General features: G+C 42.1%; 1 protein-coding gene and 1 long non-coding RNA gene across 3 annotated transcripts in view; both read right to left on the minus strand.

The window, feature by feature from the left end:
• The window catches only part of LOC116336284 (NACHT, LRR and PYD domains-containing protein 1b allele 1-like), a 147,492-nt gene extending 131,982 nt beyond the window's left edge, over nt 1-15,510 (minus strand). Inside the window, exons 1-3 of the mRNA XM_039609149.1 lie at nt 14,812-15,510; nt 12,198-12,374; nt 8,724-8,897 (exon numbers count right to left, since the gene is read on the minus strand). Of these exons, the coding sequence (XP_039465083.1) occupies nt 8,724-8,897; nt 12,198-12,374; nt 14,812-15,395 (935 nt within the window). The 5' untranslated portion in view covers nt 15,396-15,510. The remainder of the gene's footprint in view (nt 1-8,723; nt 8,898-12,197; nt 12,375-14,811) is intronic.
• Nucleotides 15,511-16,595: 1,085 nt separating this feature from the next.
• LOC120438738 lies at nt 16,596-21,178 on the minus strand. Of its 2 annotated transcripts, none has more exons than XR_005612087.1 (4): nt 21,060-21,178; nt 19,808-19,943; nt 16,754-16,830; nt 16,596-16,650 (listed from the first exon to the last, which is right to left on the minus strand). It is a non-coding gene; the product is annotated as an uncharacterized LOC120438738 (long non-coding RNA). The 2 variants fall into 2 exon arrangements; XR_005612088.1 differs by lacking the exon at nt 21,060-21,178 and adding an exon at nt 20,867-21,053.
• Between the last annotated feature and the right edge of the window lie 4,185 nt (nt 21,179-25,363).

The following is a 25,363-nucleotide window of genomic DNA, read 5'->3' on the forward strand; positions in this document are numbered from 1 at the left end:
TTGGAAATGACATTTTCAGGACATTATGTCCATCTTCTAACCTCACAAAACACATTGAAAGATGCTAAGATATTTCACTGGTGACCACGCTGCTTTGTTATACATTTCATTGAAGTAGAATGTCAAATGAAATGCCAATTTCAGTGGCAAACCTTTCAGTTGATGCTTCATAAAAGCTTTAAACTGCTGGTGGTGCAAATGAATACTCAGGGGATCTAAACATTATATTCTTATGTTCTGGGGAAAAGCTGTAGCATATTTTAATGCATCAAACAATCATGTCAAACAAACAGAAACAATCATGTTTCTCTGACAGCATTTGCACCACTGGCACACTGGGGCAATTGTTTTCTGTCAGAGTACCTTGATAAAGGAAGATATGACCAGATTTGCCAGATTTGGACTCAGCAGTTTTTTCCCAACTGAACCGGTTGCATCAAAACACACAGTTGGGGGAGATTTTTTTGACAATGTCTTGTAAACATGCATCTGAGTTTGACTCCAGCAGTGACAGAAAAATCTGTCCAGGCCAATATCTCGATGCTACCACTGTGAGGAACACTATATTTTAACAATTGCAGGGATGCAATGGGCTCCTTATCTCCTAATTCCAAGTCTTTTCTCTCTTGTTTGGCTTTTCGCAGAGTGGCCAAATTTGGAAGGTGGCTTGGCTCAGGATCTCCAACATCCATCAGATCTGCTGCCTTCGCTGACCTCCATACAGCCGGTTCCATTCTGCCCTCACACAGCTCTTTAGCCATCTGTTCACGCAGGTTTCCAGACATGAACCGCTTGGAGTGGCCAGTGTGCAGGGAGAGATCTGTATTTCTCATGAAACACTGGAGCACCATTGGACTATTGATTGCTGGCTGTCTGTCACATGACACTCCTTACAGTCGCCTCTGATGTCCAGATAATTATTGTGGACAGTTGGATGGACCTTTGCTCTTCAGAACACAAGTGCACATGTATTTTTGATCTTCTTCCATATAAGATTGTTGATGATATGAGTCCAAGTGCCAGGCTTCAAAATTGTGTATTCCCTTTTTTGAGAAGGAGAAAACTTGTCATTGTATTCAACCTTTTCAGGAAGAAATTTAACCCAGTCCTCAAAGGTTTTCTTGTCCAGGAGAAATGCAACCTGACTCTAACTCTCCTTCACTATTACTTTCCTGATCACTGATTTCCAAAGCTGACCAGATGTTGTGTCTATTTAGCTTCACAAAGGTGTACAGGGCCTTTGCTGACATCATGTCTTCTAGCTGCTGACTCAGCTCTTTCCAGACTGGTGCAGCTGGAGGGGCTATTTTGCCATTTTGGACTATGGCCTCTTTTGAATTGCAAAGAATTGCAAAAATGGAAACCTTGTCTACAGATGGCTTTCGAGGCATCTAAATTAAAAACACACTATGATTATAATGGAGCAAAAGATGATTTCTGCCCTATATATTCAGCCAGGAGCAACAAGTTCTCCACCAATCTACACGTTCATATTTTGTGGAATTATTGTTTTTAAGATGGAGCTATTGAATTTGTGAGTTTATTAAATTGAGTCTGAGTGTTTAACCCACCAACATGTACTGTACAGCACTTTAGTCCAGTGTACTAAATGTTTTTAAAGTGCTTTAGAAACTTTTTCTTGGATTTGCAAATTTGCAGTTGCTGTATTTTTGAAAATGTTTAACATTGAAACAAAATCCCTTTGATCCAGACAGTTCGCTATAGCATGTATTAACTCAGTAACTAAAAGCTCAGTATTTTAAATGTAAGCTGACCTTGTTCAGAAACCAGATGTAACAGCTGTTCTAAGAATCCTTCAGACACTTTATGCCAAATAATAGTTTTTTTCTGCCAGAAAATGTGTATTTGATGCAAAAGACTGCTAGCTTGTTCGTTTCTCAAAAAGTGTTCATGGGAGTGTAAAATGTTCAAATGTAGTTTTCAATAAAGTTTTTTTAATCCACTCTAAAAAAATAAATACTCAACCATTTGCATCGTAGTTTTATGAACGAAAAGTGATTGAAGTAAAGAAATTGAAGTTAAAAAAAACTACACTCATTACAAATTTAGCTGATTAAATACAATAAGAGTTTTTTTTAACAAAACTTTATTGAACAAGTGAACACACAAAGCGAAAGGTCATTTGAAAAAGACATTTTTCAGCAGTAACACCATAACAGAATATCTCATATCATAGCAGCACAAACGCTACTTTTACCTGCACAAATCTGCACAAATGTAGCACTAACCGCTCCGCCTGTTTCCTTTACGTTTCAAGTGGGTGGGTGGTGTGAGATTATTATATTATCTTATGCCATGTTATACCCCTTAAAGATTGTGAAATTATTATGTAGTTTTAGTTTGCATTATTCTCCTGAATTAGAAGAAGGTGATAACTATTACATTTGTTAAATTGATTTGTATTACATTAGACTGCTGATTTATTGTGAATGAATGATATTGTCTTATGATGTATTATACTGCTGAGTTATAAGAAATACTGTGTGCAGAGAGTCAGGGCCTCTCTGTTCTGATAGCAGAAAAACAAGGAGCCGAGGTCATAACTTAGGCGCCTTGTGAGAGGAAGAATGTGAATATTTAGGTTTTTATGACTAGGTGGGGGCCACTAGAGGCTATAAGAGTTTGAGTAACCCTCCACCAGTTGGAGATTTGCTGTGACCCTCTGCATGCATGTCTCCCTATCCGGATGGTTTATGCTCATAAAGTGTTGAATTGTATGGAAATAAATAATTGTTGATTGAGCATTTATACACCGAGTATTGTCCTTCCTTCAGCCCAAAGATTAAAAGAATTGGGAGAATTTAACAGTGGTCAGCTTCACTCTGCTGCGAGCTGTCGGCTTTCAGCTCTCACTGATTCTGATGCGTCGGCGGCTCCGCGCTTTATGTTTACATCTTTGTGCAGAATCCGTGTTCCTGCTCTCATTGACTGTTTTAGCTGGTTGGTGGTTGTTGAAATTTTGGGAGGTTTAACCTGAGATTCTGGCGTTCTGACCAAAATAAATTTATATAAAAAAATCGATTCAGGATTTTAATGAATCGATATCACGTTATCCAAGCGAGAATCGATTTTAATCGATAAATTGATAATCAAAACCCACCCCTGATGTATATACACGGGTCACACTGCTTATTGAAACCCCCCAAAGATCAGATCTGAATCTGACAGGTTTTTGTCTTTTGTTTTCAAATTTTAGACTTTGCTTCTATTGGACTTTTTATCAGTAACATTTTATCAGTATTGAGAAATTGTCATGGGACCGGGGTCTGGGTGACCCAGGGCCTGTAAGAAGTTATGGACGTGTGTTTTTGGTGCTGCTGTCTCCTGTTTCCATGTTTGTGTATCTAGGTGTGTGTGTGTGGGTGAGTGTGTGTGTGTGTGTGTGTGTGTGTGTGTGTGTGTGTGTGTGTGTGTGTGTGTGTGTGTGTGTGTGTGTCAGCCAGGAGCCTGGCCACACCTGCGGAGGAGAATTACACCTGCAGCTGATCAAGCCTCATCGGAGGAGCTACTTAGGAGTGTGGTGGAGCTCTCTCCGATGCTGGATCATTGCGTAACATCACGTTAGTCTCTTGGCGAGTTAGTTAAGGTTAGTCTGCCGCATTGTGGTGTTGCTGACGGCTGCCTCTTTGTTATTCCCCAGGAGGAGTGTGGAGACCAGAGGGCAGCGAGCACGGGGTGCTGAGACACTGAGGAGCAGAGACAAAGAACACTAACACTGGCAAGAGGACATGTCAGAGTCGGGAACGCACTGGGGATTTATTGTTGTTTGGATTATTTTGCATCACTGTAAATAAATGCACTGAGCTCATCAAAGAGTCCAGCATTTGGGTCCTCCTTCCCCTCATCATAGTCTGCCACGCAGGCCGTGACAGAAAAGCCCACTAAAAGAACGCCCACCAGACCAAAGCAATGGTTTTGACTTGATCAGCATTAACCCCGCCCCCTGACTTTGATGGGTGAAGCTGACAAATAAAATGTATTTATGAACAGCGATGCAGGGCCAGGAGTAGCAACGTGAATTAAATAAATACATCATTAAATAATTCATTAAATGTGTCAGTAAAATAATTAAAATAGAAAACAAACCAATAATTGATTAAATATGTCATTAACTAATTAGAATTGTACATAAACAAATAATGAAACATTTTAAATGAAATTAATGGATAATTCATTATTAATATATTTCTTTAATTGATTATGAACATTTTTTAATTAATTACTGAAATAATTAATTCATTAGTGATGTATGTATTTAATACAACCATAAAATTATTGCTAGTTTATGAATACCATAAAATTACTAATTTACTCAAAATAAATTGAAGACATCAATTTTAAAGGTTAAATTATGATAATGAATACATGCAACTATAACTGATTACATAATGAGGATTTCTTAAGCTAAAGCCAAAGTGCTGACTCATTTGCATGTTACTCTCAAATCCTCCCTAATAACAATAACATAATTACACTTTAGCCACAAGAGGGCAGCAGCATTAATATAAGTCACATGTATATAAAGGTACAGAGATTATATTACAGTGATTCTGACAAAAACAAAACAGAAGTTGATGGCAGTGTGTTTTTCCATGACAGAATAATTACACACACCCCACTTCGCAGTTATTTATTTGTAAAAAATGTTTGGAATCATGTATGATTTTCATTCCACTTCTCACGTGTTCACCACTTTGTGTTGGTCTTTCACCTGGAATTCCAATAAAAGTGATTCATGTTTGTGGCTGTAATGTGACAAAATGTGGGAAAGTTCAAGGGGGCCGAATACTTTTGCAGCCACTGTAAAGTTCACTATCAGTAACATCACAGCACCACCCAGCTGTGTAGAAACTCCGTCATGCTAGCTAGTACGCAGTACGAGTTATTGTAACTGACTGTAAAAAGTCAGCACAAGGAAAATAAACTCCACCTAAACTTGGTTTATATCTGACCCAGATAGACTGCAGGTCATAACTTCTTACCTGAAGTTCAGGCCGCCTCGGGTCTCTGCTCCTCCTGCCTCCCCTTTCCCTCATCCACCTGCTGCCTCTGTGGAAGCTCCGCCATAGCCACCACCAAACAACTGACTTATTTTTACACATCAACCAGCATCCGGCCAATCCACCACCTTCCATCGTTTATACCGTTACAAAAAAACATCATTGGCCCATAAAAACGAAAAATCACCATCGGTATGCCCGATGGCCAGTCCAGCTATGGTCGTGCCATCAGTTAACCCTTCACGTGGCAGCTGTGACACGCGTGCCCAGGGTTGCCGACCCCTGCTCTAAAGCATCTGATTTGGATTCCTGAGATCAAATATATTTTCCTTTGGCTTTGTTTTCTTCCCATTTGTGGCTTTAATGTAGTGTTACATCCTGTTTGTTTGCTTCCATCTGTACACATGTCCAGATTCACTGTTATGTTTCTATTCTTACATTGCTGTGTGATCACTGTTCCCTCTGCTGACTGATGTGACCTTTTGTATCTCACACTGATACTTGTCATATTTGTATCTGCGCCTAAAAGATAAAAAGTTTTCCATGCTAAAACACAGCTCCACCTCCTGCAGTTCTCCTCTGAACCACTAGATGTCTCTGTTATCTAAATGAAGACGTGCAGCACAGCAACCACAGCAGCGCTCAGATCACACGTGTCCTGTTATTATGTATAAAAGCATGAAACAGGTGAGACAGGTGGGATCAATATTAATGTTGTGGAAATATATGAAAAAGCAACAGAAGAGTGAAAACATTTGGTGTTTCTAGAAAGATCTTTCAGCTCATAGCTGCTCACAGACTGTATTTACAAGTGACAAACTGCAACTCTACAGTACATCTACAGTATATATCAAATCTATTCTGTATTCAAATCTATTGAGTGATGTTTGAAAGTCTTTCCAGGTGAGTTTGATCCAGGAGGGTCTGAAGCCAGAGTCAGACAGAGACTGTGCAGAGACTGTAGAAGGACAGAGCAGCAGCAGAGCAGTCCAGATACACTGATGATCCTCTGTCAGATCCAGAGGGACACACAGGGATGATGTTGGACTCTACATTGTGTCTGACAGTGGAGCTGTTCTCAGAGCAGTTCACTCTGCAGCACTGACAGTCATCTGCACTTCATTCCTCTGTCAGTCACTGCTGGATGAAGCTCTCCTCTCCACCTCCCAGTAACATGGCCCAGTCAGAGCGTCTCTACACACAAGCTGCTGCTGCTTCAACCTCTCTGGATCATCAGGACACAGCTCCTCCTCTCTCAGCACACACACCGTCCTGTTTACCATCATCACCTCCTGCAGAGAGAAGAAGGAAGAGCAGAGGAGATAAACGAGTGTTTCCAGAGACTCTTCATCAGCTGTCAGTCAGTGATGCAGCACATCCAGTATAAAGAGCAGCAGGGACTTCAGTGCTGGGACTGTACTAGGACTCATTGTTGCTTCACTTTTTCTAATCTTTGGATTTTTATTGAAGTTGATGAAAATGTTTTTCCCTCCTAGTTTGAGTTTGGACTTTCATTCATTAGAAGAACCTTGGTGTGTCCACTCTGAGCTCTGTAGGAACCCCAACAACAAGCCCAACAATCCAGATGGACGGTTCCAGCTGTTAACTGGAGGAATTCCATCCAAACATCTGCTCTCACTAAATTCTTCCTCACCTACAGACTGTGTTCTTCACTGCTTTAAACTTGGAAATGAATGCAGTCATTGGTCTGCGTGCTGCTTTGTTCAGAGAGCTGATTGGCTGTTGACAGCGTTTGATCAGAGCGTGTCAGCCATCACTATGGTGACCATAAAGGTCAGAAACAGGAAGTGTTTGTGTCCAATCCTGAAGCCTGTCACCATTCTCCTCTCACAGCTTCACTGAGAAGCTGCAGCTTTACAGGAAACACTGGATCTTTGTTTCATACTGACTGTGTTTAGTACAATACTGCTGACAGCACCACCCACTCACTCCATCACTCTACTTACAGCAGATACTCCAGTCTGTAGTCTGGACTCTGCTGAAGATCAGACAGCTGCTTCACATCTGGATACTTCAGGTTGTTTCCCTACAGGTCCAGCTCTGTCAGATCTACTGTCATTATTGTCACCAAACTCTGTGGATCCTTTATTGCAAATTCAAATGGGATCAAATGGTCAGACAAAAGAGGGTTATGAGGAAATATGATGAAATGTTGTGTATTAGCAGCAAGTTATTGAATCATTTTCCTCAGAAACCAAACAAAATGATTGACAAACATGTTTTTACAAACTCAGTGTTGGACTTGGATCAGCAGGATAAGCTGATGTTTAAAGGCATTTGAGTCTCGCTGTATGAGAGTCCAGTTATTCCTCAATATTTATGGATGATGTTCTTTCAGTGTTGCACTTTGTAGACGCTCCCTGAGCCTCACAGCCAGCTGCACATGGACCAGCTGACATTACCCAGCATTAGAGGCGGCTGTAAAAAAATGGATTTTCCTATTTAAATGGTTTTAATTTGAATAAAGCGATGTTGATTCATTCAATCCTGAATGGATTTTTAATATAAATGTATTTTGCCAGAATCTCAGGTTAAACCTCCCAAAAGTATTTCAACAACAAGCAAACAGATAAAACAGTAAATGAGAGCAGCTAAACACACAAAGATGGAAACACAGAGCGTGGATCGTTCACTCGACGGCACACGTACACGGACACGCCGTCGGGGCTGAAAGTGGACAGCTCACAGATCCTGAAGCTGCAGGTTTCATCTGTCTCCAACCAAAACTGAGTGAACCAGCAGCAGAAGAAGATCCAAACTACGCTTTTACGTTTGATGAACATCCTCATGAATTCTCTCTGACTTTGACCTTTACTTCCTGCACAGCTCTCTCTCTCAGTGTACTTCAAGAACAGTTTACCTTCAAAAATCTGTTTTCTGCATTATTCACTGCTTATTACGCACCAGTCTGCTGTTGTGTTCACTGCTGTCGGCCTCCGAAAACAAAGCCTCATTTCTGCTGTTCGATACTGAAGAAATTGAAACCTTTTAAAATGATGACAGATTACAAACTCTCAGCTGTGTCTGTAATCAAACCTCTGTAACTTTGCTTCACTTCAGCAGCATCAGCTCATGTTCACATGTTGATTCATGGTTTGCTTCAGTTTTTGATCGACTGCAGAATATTTTGAAGGTTATCTGCTATAAAAAGCCAGAAGAGGAAAATCTGCTTCATGTGTTTCTGTTTGATCCTCAGTGACTTTGACACAAAGGCCTCTGCTGTGATGATCACACCTCTGATCAAGTCTCACAGTGTCAGCTTTGTTTTTATACATATGGATATGTGCTGATAAATGATCAGAATTAGAATATTTCCACTGTCTGCTGTGTGCCGTGACCTTTGACCTGCTAAAGACAGTCAGCTGTGGATTATTCATTGTTGTGTCTGATACTTAGAACTGTGAGGAAGAACACTACACAGTTAATCAGGGTCCCTCTCTCTGAATCAGGAAAGGTGGGCAGGCGGCGTGTGGGCGCGGGCCATACGTTGAGTCTCACTGTTTGAAATGTGAACATTGTTCTGCTGCAGTCAATGGACTAAACCAGAGAAGAAGAAAACAGACTTTACCATGAAGATCCTCAGTGTGGATCAGTATAATATCAGCCTGATGTCTGCAGTTTAGTGTCAGCACAACTTTCACATCATATTCATCTCAGCACAACTAAAACATGCTGACTGACCTCAGAGTTTCAAGTCCACATCCTGGACTCTCCAGGAAACCACACAGATGCTTCACTCCGGAATCCTGCAGCTTGTTCCAGCTCAGGTCCAGCTCTCTCAGATGGGAGGGGTTGGACTTCAGCGCTGCTGCCAGATAATCACAGCTGAACTTTGACAAACCACAGTCGCTCAATCTGTATAAAGAATGAAAGATGTAAGTTTATTAGACAAAGTGTGAGCTTGAAATCATTCAGTGTTTCATCATCTGTTCAGAGCTGAAGAAGGTTCAGAATGTAGTAGTGATGGGTCGGTCGCGAATGAAATGGGTCTTAGAGGCGGATCTTTGACGTGAACGACGCGAGCCTGCTCCTTATCGTGAGGCTTGGATTTTTTTTTCTTTCTCTCACCCTCTCTCTCGCACTTTTTCCCGCTTCACTCCGCACGCCAGCCTTGTGCTTTGCGCTGGGCAGAGGGGGGAGGGGCAGTAGTTACAGTCGCAGTAGCACAGGAACAGAGCAGGAGGGAGAGAGAGAGAAAGAGAGCCAGGGACAACAACATCACATTAGAAAGGTATAGTCAGTTGCAGATGATAAAGAATTCAGAAAATTTATTCATGCAGGCCCATATGACAGAGAATATGCATCTTCTTTTTCATATTTTAATTTATATTTAATTGTGTTGTGGTTTGCAGTGTTTTGTGTTGTGTCATTTTAAATTTGTTTAAAAGGAAAAAGCTGAAAATTTAAATAGTTAAATGTTGAACTGTGAGTAGTTGGTACGTGGAGTGAATAAATAAAAGTATATTTACGGTGGCCCCTTGAGACAAAGCAGCACGTACATACTCCAAAACACATAAAAACTCAGGCTACGTCCACACGTACCCGGGTATTTTTGAAAACGCAGATTTTTCTATGCGTTTGCACCTTTTGTCCACACGTAAACGGCGTTTTCGGTCACTGAAAACGGAGATTTCTAAAAATGCCTCTCAGGGTGGATATTTTCAAAAACTCCATTTTTGCATTTACGCGTGGACGAGGAAAACGGAGAAAACGCAGCGTCAAAGGTGTGCGCCCTTTTTGACGTCACACTGTGCGCCACGTTTTGTTTCGGTGAAATAAATCTCTACAATACTGTTACTGTTAATTGTACTCTCTGCAGTGTTTAAATGCTTACATATACACACAGTTACTGTCCCTCCACACATACGACTCGGTTCTGCATCTACGCCCCATCTTTGTTTACTATTTCACACCGAGGCTTCTAGACTTCTGATTGGCCAACAATTCTACACGTTTAGGAATATATCGGCACCTGTTGCTTTGGCATGTTCCTAGCAGCGTTTTCCTTCATTTCTGGGTTTGCATGTGGACGTGATTATTTTTTAAAACGAAAACAGAAAATCTCTGTTTTCAAAAATACCCGTGTACGTGGGGACGTAGCCTCAGAAGCACGTAAAAACTCCAAAACATGTACAAAAGACAACAGAAGTTCTCCAGAATGCTATAAATACACAAACAATACACACATGCTTTCAATTGGGCAATTTAAGTGATCTAGGTAGCTCTGTTTTGGAAGCTCAGTTAACGCTAGAAATGTGTTTTAGAATTTGTACGTGCTTTTTGGAGTTTGTATGTGTTTTGTCTCTAGGGGCCACTGTATATATTTATATATAAACATATATAAATAAAACCACTTTTTTACATTAGTGATTCCTTTTGTGCATAATTTTATATTATTGTAATAACAAATTAATTACAGCAACAAAACAACCTGAAGAGCCGGTTCTCTAAAAACAGCCGGAAATCCCATCACTACAATGTAGAAATTTAGAAAATGGAAACTCCAAACAGCTGAAGCCAACAGGAAGCAGCTTCAAACAAACACAACAAGAGAAAAAACTCTGAATGTTTCACATTAAAGTCGTACATTTATCATAAAAACAGGACAAAGACTTGTAAAAGTCGTGTTTTTCCTTCCAGGAACCACAAGGCTTCACTTTTAAAGGTGAAGTGTGAAAGAAATGGACATATTTGAAGTCCAACACCTTTTTCCAGTCACATGATTAAAGCAGACAAACTACAAGCTCATTTTCATTCCAACAAGTCATCTTCTGACCTGGACTAACAACACTGGTCTCTATGTGCAGCTGGCTGCTAATCTGGAGGCTGTAGCAGCAGCTCACAGTCACAGTGGATTTCCACTCATGAAAAAGCTCTGGCTGCTTCATTTCTCATCTCATATCAGAGACTTTAGTGAAGCTGTACTGTGATGCTTCCATATTCCAGTGAGGCCTCCAGAATGATTTCAGCTGTTCTGTACACACACTGTGTGCCCTGTATGGCTCAAAGTCTCTGCAGGCTGTTTTATCTGCAATCATCAGATCTTCATCATCCTCATTCACATCCCTCACACACTCTACAGCCTCATCAGCACTGACTTCATCTTCACTGACTGATGGAGCACAACATGAACCTGTGGAGGCTGAAACACTGTCCTGTCAAACATCTCCCCGTCACCACTCCACTTCTGTCAGCCTTTAAATGAACCCTGCTCAAGTCTGTCACTTCTGTTTGGAGCCAAAAGGAAAAACTGTTGTTCAGTCGTTTGGAAAGACACAACATTTCTGAAAGCACTCAAACTTCTTCACATTTGTCTTCAGAAATATGTCTGTGAAGGTTCTCAGTCATCCAGGTCATCATAGTTAAAGGAGTTTGCAAAGAAAAGCATCTGGACTTCTTTAAGTTGCTTGAAGACGTTTCACCTCTCATCCGAGAAGCTTCTTCAGTTCTAAGGTCAAATGGCCGAGAGTCCCAGATTTAAACCCAGTGGGAGTATCCCCCCAAGGAGGGACAAAGGACCCCCTGGTGATCCTCTAATCACATGCGCCCAGGTGTGAAAGCGGGTGTGGGACCTAATCAGCCAGGGTTTCGGGTGAGCTCATTGTGAAACCTGGCCCCACCTTGTCATGTGAATTCCTGAGGTCAGATGGCCCAGGATGTGAGTGGGCGTTAAGGCGTCTGGGGAGGGAACTCAAAACTGGATTATAGATGGCAGACAGTTGGTGTCGTAAACCACCGCCTCTGTTCAAAGATGGTCGCTCACAGTGGACATAGATGGCCTCTTTCACTCCTCTTTCAAACCATCTGTCCTCTCTGTCCAAAATGTGAACATTGGCATCCTCGAAAGAGTGACCTTTGACCTTTAGATGCAGATGGACTGCTGAGTCTTGTCCTGTGGAGGTGGCTCTTCTATGTTGTCCCTCTGGGTTTAAATCTGGGACTATCGGCCATTTGACCTTAGAACTGAAGAAGCTTCTCGGACGAGAGGTAAAACGTCTTCAAGCAACTTAAAGAAGTCCAGACGCTTTTCTTTGCAAACTCCTTTGATTTGTCTTCAGACACATCCTGAACATTTAGGAACTAAAGAAAGTTTCAAACATCAATCAAAGACCTGAAATATAGAAAAACAACAACAGCCGCAGTCAGTGAACTCACCTCAGAGTCTCCAGTCGACAGTTTGGACTCTCCAGTCCAGCACACAGAAGCTTCACTGCGGAATCCTGGAGGTTGTAGTTTCTACTCATGTGCAGCTCTGTTAGATGGGAGGGGTTGGACTTCAGAGCTGAGGCCACAACTTCACAGTGAGACTCTGAGAGTCCACAGTCAGTCAGTCTGTGATGATAGAAAATATAAAATGTGTTATTATAAAAGCAGAAAATCTGCATTATAAACACAGACTGAATGTATATGAAGACAAAACAGAGTGAGGTCATAATCTGATGAATCTGCTCTTCACATCTGTGCTTCAGCTCCTCTTACTGTGTTTGACATGACACAACGATTGAGTCTCTCTCAGACCTGAAGACTTTTAATGAGAATCTTTGTTTGGCTTTAATCTGCAGATGAAGGAGGAAGATGGTGTCACATTTAGGCTTCCATAATGTCCACAGTCTGTCACTGAGATCTGATCCAGAGTCAGAGTGAAGACACACATTTGGACTGTTTCCTGTTTTGACTCCAGAACATTTTGAATGAGTTCAGCTCAGTGAAGAGTTCCAGCTGGAAAGATGATCTCTGTTTGCTACCTGCTGTCAGGTACGACTGTTCACGTCCACACGCAGGAAAAACCTGCTGACTGTTACCAAACGGAGCAGAAATCTCATCACTGGACAATAATGATGAATGAACTCAGAGCTGCTGATATCAGATCTGATTTCAGGGAACTAAACACAGAAATGATTGGCTCATTTTAGCTTTCTGAGCCATTATCTGCTGGTGTGTCGCTAGTTGGCAGAAAATGATTTGTATTCCTGTTCAGGGCTTCAGTGTTTATGAGTCCAGATCCAGGTGACAGCAAGTCAAAATGATGTTACCTGTCTGTGTCCAGCAGCAGCCTGTATTCACTTTGAATATTGTTAGAACCTGACATGGATCAGTTTGTCTTTGATTGGTTTGTAAATGTCACTGTTTCCATTGGACCTGAGTGACGGTACAGAGACAGAGAGGAGAGAAAGGAGAGAGCGGATGGAGACAGCAAAGAGAGAGCAAACACAAACAGGTGAGAGTGGACAGGTGACCAAGGTCAGCAACCAATCAGAGAGCTTCTGTTTGACCCACAGTCACTGATGATGACTGCACATAACCAAGCAGTGTGTTACTCTGATATCAAATATGGATCCTGCTCTTATAATAATGATCATCAGATGATATTATTGTGTTATTTTGTAGCTGAATACGATGTTTGTGTGATTATCAGTGAAAGAAGCAGTGAGGAGGATGGAGAGAGAGAGGACAGAGGGTGAAGTTAGAAACACTAAAAGGATTTTTCATGGATTTCATGGATGATTTGAGTGATTTCCAGCAGGACACTTAAACATGTCAGTGGACGTCCTAAAGAACATATTCACTGATATGAAACGTGTCATTGAACAGGATTAATATCAGTGGAAACATGGTGGAAACAGCTGTGACTGCATGGATGTGACACACTTCAAATCTGTTCTCCACTCTTGGATTTGGGATCCATGGAGCTGCTGCTGAGTCTGTACAATAAAGGATAGTGATGGTAAATTCGATTCTTTTTACTGAATCAAGTTTTAATGAGTCACTCACAAAAGTGAATCGGGTTTCTTGAGTCATTTGAGTCACTGAGTCAGTTGACCAGAGAGTGCAAAAATGTATATTTTCACTCAAACTTAATTTGTTTATCTTTTAATGTAAATCCTACCGCTAAAATGAATGATTGTAAAAGAAAACAGCTATTTTCTTTAGAACAAAAAAGAGCAAAAAAAATTCTAAAGGGAACATTTATTTTAATTTTATTGATATTTTCCTTAAATGTGTCAAATATATATTTTTTCATCTAAATGTCCACTGAGCTGTGAGCCAGGGGGCGGTAAAGTGCCTTAACATGGTTTCCAACCAAGAAGAAGAAGAAGAAGCTGTGAGCCAGGAGGGAGGGGGTGAGTGAGTGAGTGATTTGTAACAGGAAGGGAGGGGGTGAGTGAGTCAGTGATTTGTTCAACTCGTTTGAGCTGTGAGCCAGGAGGGAGGGGGTTAATGAGTCCTGAGTGATTCGCTTATGCTATGATTCAGCACAGCAAGGGAGGCAGTGAGTACCTCAAATGTGCTGTTAGCATGTTAGCTGAGCGATGCTACTGTGAACAGAGGAGCTATTGTCTTGATGTGAGCTTCTACTCAGGGTTTTTTCTTCCAGTTCAGAGCAGGAATGTTTTTGTTAGGAAACTGGCTGTTGTTTTTTCCCCCACAATTTTAATTATAAGCTAGACATATTTCTACTAATGGAATTAGTTTGCTAACAGCAACAGGGATGAGTCAGTGAGTCAGTTGCACTTGTGAATCATGATTCACGAGTCAGTAAAGTGATTCTCGAGTACTGAACGATTCGTTCACGAATCGAACATCACTAATAATCAGAATCAGAATCAGAATACTTTATTGATCCCTAGGGGAAATTATTTAAAGGAATGGTGTGGAAGGTTGCAGCGTACGGACACAAACACTTTGTGGTTACAATCTGATTTTATTTTCAAAATTAAACTACTGACCTACACTGATCAATGATGTTAATGATCACATCTGGACTCACCCAGCCTTTCTGCAGTTCCTCACAGCTGGAATCAGTCTCTGTCGTCCCCGCTCTGATGTGTTGTACTTCTGCAGGTCCAACTCATCCAGAACCTCCTCTGACATCTGCAGCATGAAGGCCAGAGCTGAGCACTGGATCTCAGAGAGTTTCTTCTCTGATCTGTTCTCTGACTTCAGCAACTCTTGGATCTCCTGAAATAATGAGAGGTGGTTCATCTCCATCAGACAGTGGAAGATGTTGATGCTTCTGTCAGGAGAGATTTTATCACTGTTCATCTTCTTCAGGTTGTTGATGACTCTCTGGATGGTTTCTAGACTGTTCTCTGTCTGACCCAGCAGACCTACTAAGAGTCTCTGGTTGGACTCCAGACAGAGGCCATGAAGGAAGCGAACAAACAGGTCCAGGTGGCCATTTTTACTCTGGAGGGATTTTCTCATGACTTTAGTCAAAAAGACATCCATATAAGATCCATATAAGACATCCATCCTATAAGACCTGGAAGATCTGTTTTTGTATTCTTCTCGGAAATTCCCTAGAAAACCTTCTACCACCTCCGTCTTCCTGTTGGTGTGACAGTGGAACATGTAGACTGCAGCCAGAAACTCCTGAATGCTCAGATGAACAAAGCAGTAGACTGGTTTCTGGAAGATCACACACTCTCTTTTGAAGATCTCTGTACAAACTCCTGAGTACACCGAGGCCTCTGTCACATCCAGACCACACTGCTCCAGGTCTTCTTGGTAGAACATGATGTTTCCTTTCTCCAGATGTTCAAACGCCAGCCTCCCCAGCTTCAGAAGAACTTCCCTGTCAGCCTCCGTCAGCTCCTGTGGACTCGTCTCATGTCCCTCATGGTACTTGTTCTTCTTCCTCTTTGTCTGAACCAGCAGGAAGTGTGAGTACATGTCAGTCAGGGTCTTGGGCAGCTCTCCTCTCTGCTCTGTAGTCAACATGTGCTCCAGAACTGTAGCAGTGATCCAGCAGAAGACTGGGATACTACACATGATGTGGAGGCTCCTGGATGTCTTCATGTGGGAGATGATTCTGCTGGACAGCTCTTCATCACTGAATCTCCTCCTGAAGTACTCCTCCTTCTGGGCGTCAGTGAAGCCTCGTACTTCTGTTAGCCTGTCAACACATGTAGGAGGGATCTGATTGGCTGCTGCGGGTCGGGAAGTTATCCAGGCGAGAGCCGAGGGAAGCAGATTCCCTGGATGAGGTTTGTCAGCAGCTGGCTGACTGATGACTTCTGTGTGACATCAGACAGCAGCTTCCTGTTGGTGAAATCCAATGAAAGTCTGCTTTCATCCAGGCCGTCAAAGATGAACAAAAGCTGAGAGACAGCCAGCTTCTCTGCTGTGACCTTCTGTAATGTTGGATGGAAAACATGGAGCAGCTCCAGAAGACTGTACTGCTCATCTCTGATCAGGTTCAGCTCCCTGAATGAAAGCAGAACCACCACACTGACATGTTGGTTCTCCAAGCCCTCTGCCCAGTCCAGAGTGAACTTCTGCACTGAGAAGGTTTTTCCAACACCAGCCACGCCGTTGGTCAGAACCACTCTGATGGGTCTCTGTTGGTCAGGGAAGGCTTTAAAGATGTCCTGGCACCTGATTGGAGCGTCATGGAGGGCGTCCATCTTGGAAGCTGTCTCCAGCTGCCTCACCTCATGTTGGGTATGAACCTCTTCACTCTGTCCCTCTGTGATGTAGAGCTCAGTGTAGATCCTGTTGAGGAGGGCTCTACTTCCTGTTTCATCACTTCCTTCAGTCACACGTTCACATCTCCTCCTCAGACTGATCTTATGTTCATCTAAAACCTCCTGCAGACCAACATCTGCTGAAAGAAAGAAAAACAGAAAGAAAACTCTTCAATGTCTGAACAACACAAGAAGTCCAGTTTTCAGAAATGAGTCCATCAGCAGACAGATGTTCAGTCTTACTTTGTACACAGCTGCTCTGACTGGCTGTCTGCAGTCCAGCTCTGCTTCTGGATCTTTCTCCACACTGTGCAGAAGCTCTGATGGTGACACAGAAAAGTCAAAGTGGAGATACTTCTGTCCACCTTTGATTAGACTCAATATAAAAAGGAAACAAAGTTTGAACACAGTCATGTTTCCAGTTCACTGACTTACATTTATTCCATGGACACTCACTCTAACCTGAACCACAGCTACAACCCAACATTGTTGAGGCCTCATCTCCTCCTTTCCTGACTGTAGAGCTTAAATATGCAACAACCAACAAATAAAAGAATTTGGTTCATTTCAAAGAAATTCACACGGTGACCAAGTAAAGTAACCGTAGTAAAGGAGACAACATCCCGTTGATGGTGGGATTATTTGAAAGATTTGCTTTAGTCACGTCACCAAATGCAGTTGAACCACCCGTGGATCCATGTTTGACCATTCTACCACTCTGAGCTCTGCTTTTTAATCATTTTATTATTATCATCATTCATTCATTCATTCTTTGGAGGGGGGCTATTTCCTAATGCTGCCCTAATAAGGTGATGTTCAAGGGGAAATATAACAGAAACTCTTTCAGTGTTATTCATGAATAAATTAACAGATAAACTGTGAAGAAGAAGAAAACTGAGATTTAAAGGAGAGAGTGAGAAACTTGATCATCCATCCTCATAATACATGTTTATCAGTATCTGCTGTGACCATCCTGCAGTAATAACTACAAGTCTACATTTCTGTGACTGTTGATCAACCACAGCAGGAATCTGAGCTCATCTCTGCACACAGAGCAGCTTCAGCTCTGGGATAAACTGCTCGCTTCACGTCCTTCTCAGCTCACAGACACTCATCCTGATATTTGCCTTTAACATTTGATGGTATAATTCATCTGAGTTTACACTTTATCTACATAAATACAGAAAAACAGGCCCAAACACCATAAACCATCAGTTTCACCATGTAGAATATATTGTTGTTTCCTTGCTTTTAATTCAGAGAAAAACTCTGATTTTGATTTTCTCTGTTCTCTTTGCCACAGCCCATCCCAGCAGCAGCTGAAGCAGCTGACTGTCACAACACTGAATAACCTGGCTGGCACACATGTTAATGTTAGCCATTTAAATATTAGCAGTTAGCTGAGGCCACAAGAAGAAGAGGCCCTAGAAGAACGATGGATGATAAGATTAGATTTTCAAGACTAGGCAGAGACGTGTTTTCCTTTACTGTCTCTTACAGAGGAGGGAGCAGATACCAGACGAGGTCACGGAGGAGTGCGGGAGGATTCGCAGCAGACAGCAAGACTGCCACGTCCATGCGAGAGAGCGATGGCTACGACAATCTCTGTTTTTGTCTCACTATATAATGTTGTACAGCCCATTTGAGGGTTCTCCTCTCTGTGAACCAGATGCTTGATTTCACACAGAGGTCTACAGCGCTGTGTAAACTTGTAATTTCAATTGCAAAAGCAAATTAAATCTTTTTAAATGTAAAAAAGCAACCCCAAACCCAGATAACTAGAAGGGTTGCATCAGGAAGCATCAAACACATGGATCCATCTACTGCAACCCCTGTGGAAATATGGGAGCCTCCCAAAGGACCTTTAGCCCATAGCCACATTAGCAGTCTGCTAAGCTAGAATCAAGGTAGCGGTTAGCTGCTATGGCTAATAAAACAGCGAGGCAACAAACGTTATGGTTGTCCTGTTAGTCTTTAACATCGTCATAGATGGAGTTAATTTAACAGGAAAACAGTTCTTTATGTTTCTCTCACAGAACCTGATTGAACAGCATCAATGACACAGAAACAGGATCAGCCTACATCACCAACTGAATTTGATCAGTTATGGAACGATTTACCTCGACAGGCTTCTTCACTCGCTGCTTTTAAACCTCCTTTAACCCTTTAAGACCTACCATAGAACCAAGTTCGCCAGAGCTTATATTATATTTTTACATGCTGTGGTGCCATTTTTGGGAGCATTTGTTGATATACATCAATACAACCATTATAGCCCAAATTTTAATATTATGTATGCATTAAGTGCATAGTAATCACATAAATAGCAAAAAAGTGCAATAAACTACAAAGAAATTGAAAATCGTTTTAGTTTTTTTAACATATATTTCTAGCTAGAGAAATTTAAGAGGCTTATCCCTCAAAACTGTAAATACAAAAAAGTTGCACAAAATAGTTTCCCACCACAGGAAATTTATTCTAAATGCCTTCATAGTTTTATTTTTGAAAATCACAAATTTGTATATACTGCAGGAAAAACAAAAAATAAATATTATAATGTAAATTTGCAAAAAAACAGCATGTGCATCAAAATAAACTATTTCCAGCAGTGCAATATGAGTCCTAAGCATCCCAGAAACGACACAGAAAGTCAGAAAGTCAAACATAACTTTTAAAAACACCAGTATAGACTCATGAGGCCCTGAAGGTAAAAAATACATTTCCGCAAAATGACATCACTTCCGGTTTCGGGCAGGTCATGGCAGACGTGATAGTTCGCGGTGATGGACGTAGGAAGTGTTATGAACAGCTGATCGGATCGGCAAAGCGTGTTTCTGGAATATTATGTTTTTGTTGCTGCAAGTGCTTTTTATGCAGTTTTTGCAAAGCTATATGTGGAAGGAAACTGTGACCGAGGACAAGCTGATGGCATAAGATGTAAGTGCTACCGGGATTTAAAAATAGTTACGCAAAACGGAGCGTGCCCGCTCCCACCGGCTTTAAAGGGTTAAAACACACTTTTACTCCCTGACCTTTGACCCAGTGTGACATGTTGACTCACTACCTCAGAGAGCTTAAAAATAGTCTTTTTGTTTTTTGGTGCTGCCTAAAAGAACCGTAAAATATCCGTCCTATATACAGTTATGTTCATATATTTTTGTACTACATCAGGAAACTCAAAAATATAGTTTGTAATATTTTAATCCTTATTTTTAAAACTGTTTTTGTCATTTTTCTTCTCCCATTGCATCAAAAATCATTATTTACACTGAATAAATGAGTCAGCAGCTCTCTTACATTGTTGCTGCAGGTTCATTACTGAACTGTCGAGGTTCTTCTTTGGACCGGTCACTCCTCACAGACACACAGCTGGATGCTGCAGATCCTGCTCCATCCTCTTCCTCCATCTTCTTGATGTCAGGGTGGAGTTAGTCTGAGAGGCAAACACACACACTCAGAGGTGCTGTTGTACTGGAAGCATCACACTGACGGGTTTCTAAAGTTCTCATTGATCATTTCATGGAGTTTCTGTGGTAAACACTGTCCTGTGACGTATGTGTTATGGTGAGGGTCATGAGGGCTAACCAGCCCCACTCCTTACTCCTCATATTTCAGCCTGAAGCACAAGAACAGCCTCAACCTAACCAGGAGGCTGTAACCTCAAAGGGACTTCATGGTTAGAAATAAAGGTTCAATGAAATGAAGCAGATCATAAAAACATGAGTTCCAACTTTAAAAGAAGCATCCACACGATGACGGCACAGCAGAGGAGCACTTTCTCTAACACACTGATTCAGTTCACACACACACAAGGACACACACAGGAAGGCACACACACACAAGCCTTTATAAGAAACAACACAATCATCTGCGCTTGTCAATCCAAGTCCTTAGCCCATGAGCCCGCGGTATCACACCACAGATATTCCCTTACTTTGAAAAAATAAAGACAGTTTTCAGAACAGACCTGATGTTTATGCTACAGCCTGTTTACCAATATAATCAATATCAGATATCAGAGCAACAGAAACCTCGGTGATCAGGACGCTGGGACTGAGAACAGGAAGGGGCTCAAACGTCACAGTTTCATGACGTCAGCCTGAACTCCACTCACCGAGTTTCTGTCGCCATTGTAGTTTTTAAAGTCCCGTGATAAAGGCGGGTCTTTCTGTGAATCCGCACGCTCATTGGCTAACAGCTCGAGATTGACACATCGTTATCCAATGAGCGTGCGGGAACTTCCGACATAAAGTTGTTTCCTTTGAAAACCAAAGTCTGATTATTTTGCCTCCACTGACGGAGCCTGTTGTTCCCGCCACAGAGACACAGTAATGTCAGAGCGGTGTTAACACTCACCCTGCCTCAGCACAGCTCTCACTCTCCTCCTGCTCTCTCACACTAAACGGAGGCTCAGCTAAACTCACTTCCTCTCTACTTACAGGAAACCAGCGCTCAGAGGAGCCGAGCGGCCTCACGTTTCACCCACAGACACGAACAGCGTGGAATTATTTTATGTCATAAGAAGAAACATATTCATGTTAACACTCACCTGCCTCAGCTCCACCTTCCTCCTCCTGCTTTCACTTTCACTGCTCCTCCCTAAACACAGAGGATGCTGGGACTTGTAGTTTTTTCCTTCCTCTTTGTTTGTTTGTGTTTGTGTTCAAGTTATTTCGATCATGTAAACATCAACAGAACACGTGAAGCCACACAGAGTTTGTATGTCGAGGTGGGTAGGAGGGTTTGAGGGTTTGGGGAGGGGTCAGATGGAAGAGGTCTCTCAGTCTGGACAATCCACATTGATGGCGTTGCATCTTTCAACGTGTTTGTGGGTCGATTTGGATGCTCCAGGTGTGAGAGCAGCCACTCAGCCTCTACTGCAGATGTGTGTCACAAGTTCATCTAGTAGTAGGCTATGGCACTTGGCCACAGGTGGCAGCAGTGGACTGGCCTCCATTTGAGACTGCTCCAGCTGCTCTGTGATAGTCCAGCTGCAAACTGAAGATCATATGCAAGTTTTGGAAATTAAACTGTACAATATAAAGCGCCTTGAGGTGACTGTTGTTGTGATTTGGTGCTATATAAATAAAATTGAATTGAAATTCAGAATATTCTTAACTTGGCTTTAAAACCAACCCAATCTAACTCTCCTCCACACTCAAAAACAAAGACAAACCAACTGACACATCTGAGTCCCTCACTTTCTTCAATCCACTCACTCTCACAAGCTCCACTTAGTCACACTGGCTCTGTTTATTACTGATTACTATTGTCTCCCCAGGAACACTTTTGTTTTATTTTTTCCTATTTGTGTTTTCGTTTTTTGAATTTGCATTTTATTTTTTCCTATTTCAGTTGTGTTTTTTGTGCTTTTGCAGCATTTTTTTTATTGCTGGTGTTTTCTTAAGTTGCAGTCCGTTTGGCCTCTCAGGGCCACCGTAGAGATAGGCCAAAAATAAATACATAACATCATTTCAATCAGTTTAAAGGTTTATTTGCAAGACACAAAAACAGTAAAAATTAAAAGTTACAAATGTATTGTGCATGAAACAGGAATTCAAACGTGGCTCAGATGTGTGTCACAAGTTCATCTGGCTGTAGGCTGTGGCAGTTGACCACAGGTGGCGCTAATTGACTTGACTCCATTTGAGTGCACACAAAGTAAACTGCACACTTTACTTGTGAAGCGAAAACACTGAAATCGCAGTAATAACACGTACGAGGGGAACGATCACGAAGACGAGATGCTCCTGATCGTTACTCTTGCTGTCCTGTGAACAGCATCGGCGTGGTGTTAATTGTTTGCTTTTGTTTTCGCGATCGCCCCGTGAATGAGAATATGACCAGGTAAACCCGCCACATTTTTAAATAGTTTGTTGTTCAACAGCAACAAGACTGACGGAGTGTGTTTGAGGGAACTTCACAAATGTCACAGATGAAATATTTGGTGTTTATTTGCTGGTTTGTCGGTAGCAGCTCCTTAAAGTAAGTCTACCACATCCAGTGATGGGAATAACAGCGTTACTTGTAAGGGCGTTACTTTTTTCAGTAACGAGTAATCTAACTAATTACTATTCCTATCGTTACAACTCCGTTACAGTTACTAACAAGGAAATGCGGTCCATTACTATTTTTCAACAAACAGACGGTTGAAGCTGTGTTCAGCTTACTGCATCTTATATCAGCTGCAGGAAGCAGCTGTAAGTAATCTGGACGCTACAGCTTTAACACGCTGCGCGCTCCCGCAGGTGGTAATCACGATCAGTGTCTAGCACAACACCTGGAGCTAAGGGGGCAAAACAATCGCATGAGTGCTGCTGGTTGACTGAGGAAGAATAACGTAGTCGTGGTAAGCCAATCACATGACCACTTAAAGACAAAGCAACACGTGATATATACCAGTTTATAAATTGTGTTGATAGTTTATCTTTATTTATAGATTTATAGGCCACGTAAACCAGAGTCATGATAAACAATATATACGTGTTTTTTCCTCAATAGTTTCATCATGTAAGGACAGCGCTAGCAAGCACTCTTGGGAAGTTTTAGGAGTGTGTGTGTGTGTGTGTGTGTGTGAGAGAGAGAGAGCAGAAAAAGAGAGAGAGAGAGTTTTGAGATGTGAGAGATTTGTGACGTTTAGCGTGTTTGGAGTTTGTAGTTAATGTGTTGTCTTGTGTAGTTAGTGTGTAGTGTTGTGTTTGTGTTGTGTGTCAGAACAATGAGGCGACTGCTGTCTCCAGGTAGAAACAGCAGTGATACACCTGCTGCTGTCAGACCTGCAGGTATCAGGCTGTGATGTTCTCCTTTATAGTGGACAGAAATTATTTTTTTGGAGTGGCACAAATAATTTGTGTGGCATCTTATTGAAGAACAGCTGATTGTTCTGTAAATAGTTTGAAATGGTTATTTAAAAAATCAAGGTAAAAGGTAAATGGCTGCAAATAACTTTGTTGTTTGCAAAACTTGTGCATAGGATTTTTAAATTGACAAATTATATTTGCATTTAAAGTTATGATTCATTAAACATGTTTGTGGTTGTTACAGTAAAAATATAACTTTTTCTACTCTTATTTTATATTTTTTGTCTGATTTTAGATCAATTGTGTTAATACAGTATGTCAAAATGAAAACATGACTGTAAATTCAGACACGTGAGGTTGTGCTGATGATACCAAACAAGACAAAGTAAACAGTTTTTAAAGGTGAAATGTGGAGGAAACATCAAAAGTAGTTAAAAATGACCAATTATACCCTGGAGCCCACAGGGTTAAACGTTTTTTTTTAAGTAAAGCAATAGTTACTTTTCAAGTCATTAATTACTTTTAGAATATTGTAACTCAGTTACTAACTCAGTTACTTTATTGAAGAAGTAACTAGTAACTATAATTAATTACTTTTTCAAAGTAACCTGCCCAACACGGCACACATCTGTTTGACCAACGCCAGTTGATTTGGATCACCGGTCCAAACAATTTGAACGATTGTTATGTTTCCTTTTGTGTTGAGTTTGACTGATATTTGCTGGATAGCAAATGTTTTAAAGCTGTGCAACCTTTATCTGTACATAGCAGTTAAACTGTTTAGATCAATCTTTATTGATAAGATACATTGTTTATTTATTTATGAATTACTGTGTACACAAGAATAAGTTAATGTATTAAGCTAAACTGGCTGAAAGTTTTGTATTATTCTTGTGAATGTTTTTATTGACCCTGTTTATTTAATGCAGGTCAGGTGGCCCTTTAGGGGTTTAAAATGCCGAGCCAATGAACGGCTGGGAGCAGGAATCTTTCTTCATTGAAGCTTCCACTTCCACTGGTCTGGTAGGAAGTTGTCAAAGACGATGCTCTGCCTCCTCCTCCTCCTGAGCATGAAGCAGGTATGGAGGAGATCCAGGCTCCAGACATCCAGAGGCCCTCAGAGCACAAGAGAGCAAGGAAGACCAACAGAGGGGCAGCTGCGCCACTATCCCGGAAAGAGCTGAGGAGAGCCCGGATGAGGGGTCAGCCACGGAGCAGAAGCCAGGGGGGATTGCAGTGACATGCCCGTGAGCTCCACCGGCAGCCAGCTGTGCCAGAGTGACCGAGCCCCAGGCTGAGAGGCCGAGGGCACCCCACCCCCGAAGGAGCCCGAGCGAGCCCCAGGTTCCAGGCCCCGACAAGCAGCCACCAGGAGTGAGCCAGTGCGTACCTGGACGCATCCCTGGACACAAAGAACCACCAACGCACCGATGTCTGAGGGCGTCTGCCACTGGCAGGGGGAGTGGTGGGGGGAGATAGGCCTCCATGCCTTGGAGGACCTGAGATGTCCCCAGAGAGGTGGCGTCTGATACCCAACCTGACATATAGACACAGACAAACAGGCACACACAGATACAAACATCCATTCCCACCCTCATGCTCTCATATGCAATTACTCAGCAGCAGGTAAGCACAGAGCCCCTCCTGATAGCCCTCAATGTCTACGTGTATTTAAAATTGAGAGGTGGGCAACGGCGCCAGGGGTGAGGTCGTACACCCTGATGGTCTTCTGGATGCCGTGTAGCGTGCCCACCCCCAAGGTCCTATATGTATGTGTTATGAGAGTGTGAGTAATGTGAATGTCTAAGTTGTGGGATAAAATTGAGGCACAGGCAGCCAGAAGGGGACAGAGGGGGATGCCTCCCTGCACCCTGGTGACACACCTTTACCCCAAGGCCCTGCATGTGTGGGTGATTGTGGTGGAGCGGGAAGAGGGAGGCAGCTGGAGATGGGGAGGGAAGGAAGGGAGGGGCAAGGGGGCCCAGGCCCATCCGGACCGGGGCCCAGTTCAGCAGCGCCGCCCGGCCCCACAGAGCTCGGGACGGCCCACCCG

This window comes from Oreochromis aureus, linkage group 3, assembly GCF_013358895.1.
Source record: "Oreochromis aureus strain Israel breed Guangdong linkage group 3, ZZ_aureus, whole genome shotgun sequence".
Taxonomy (NCBI): domain Eukaryota; kingdom Metazoa; phylum Chordata; class Actinopteri; order Cichliformes; family Cichlidae; genus Oreochromis; species Oreochromis aureus.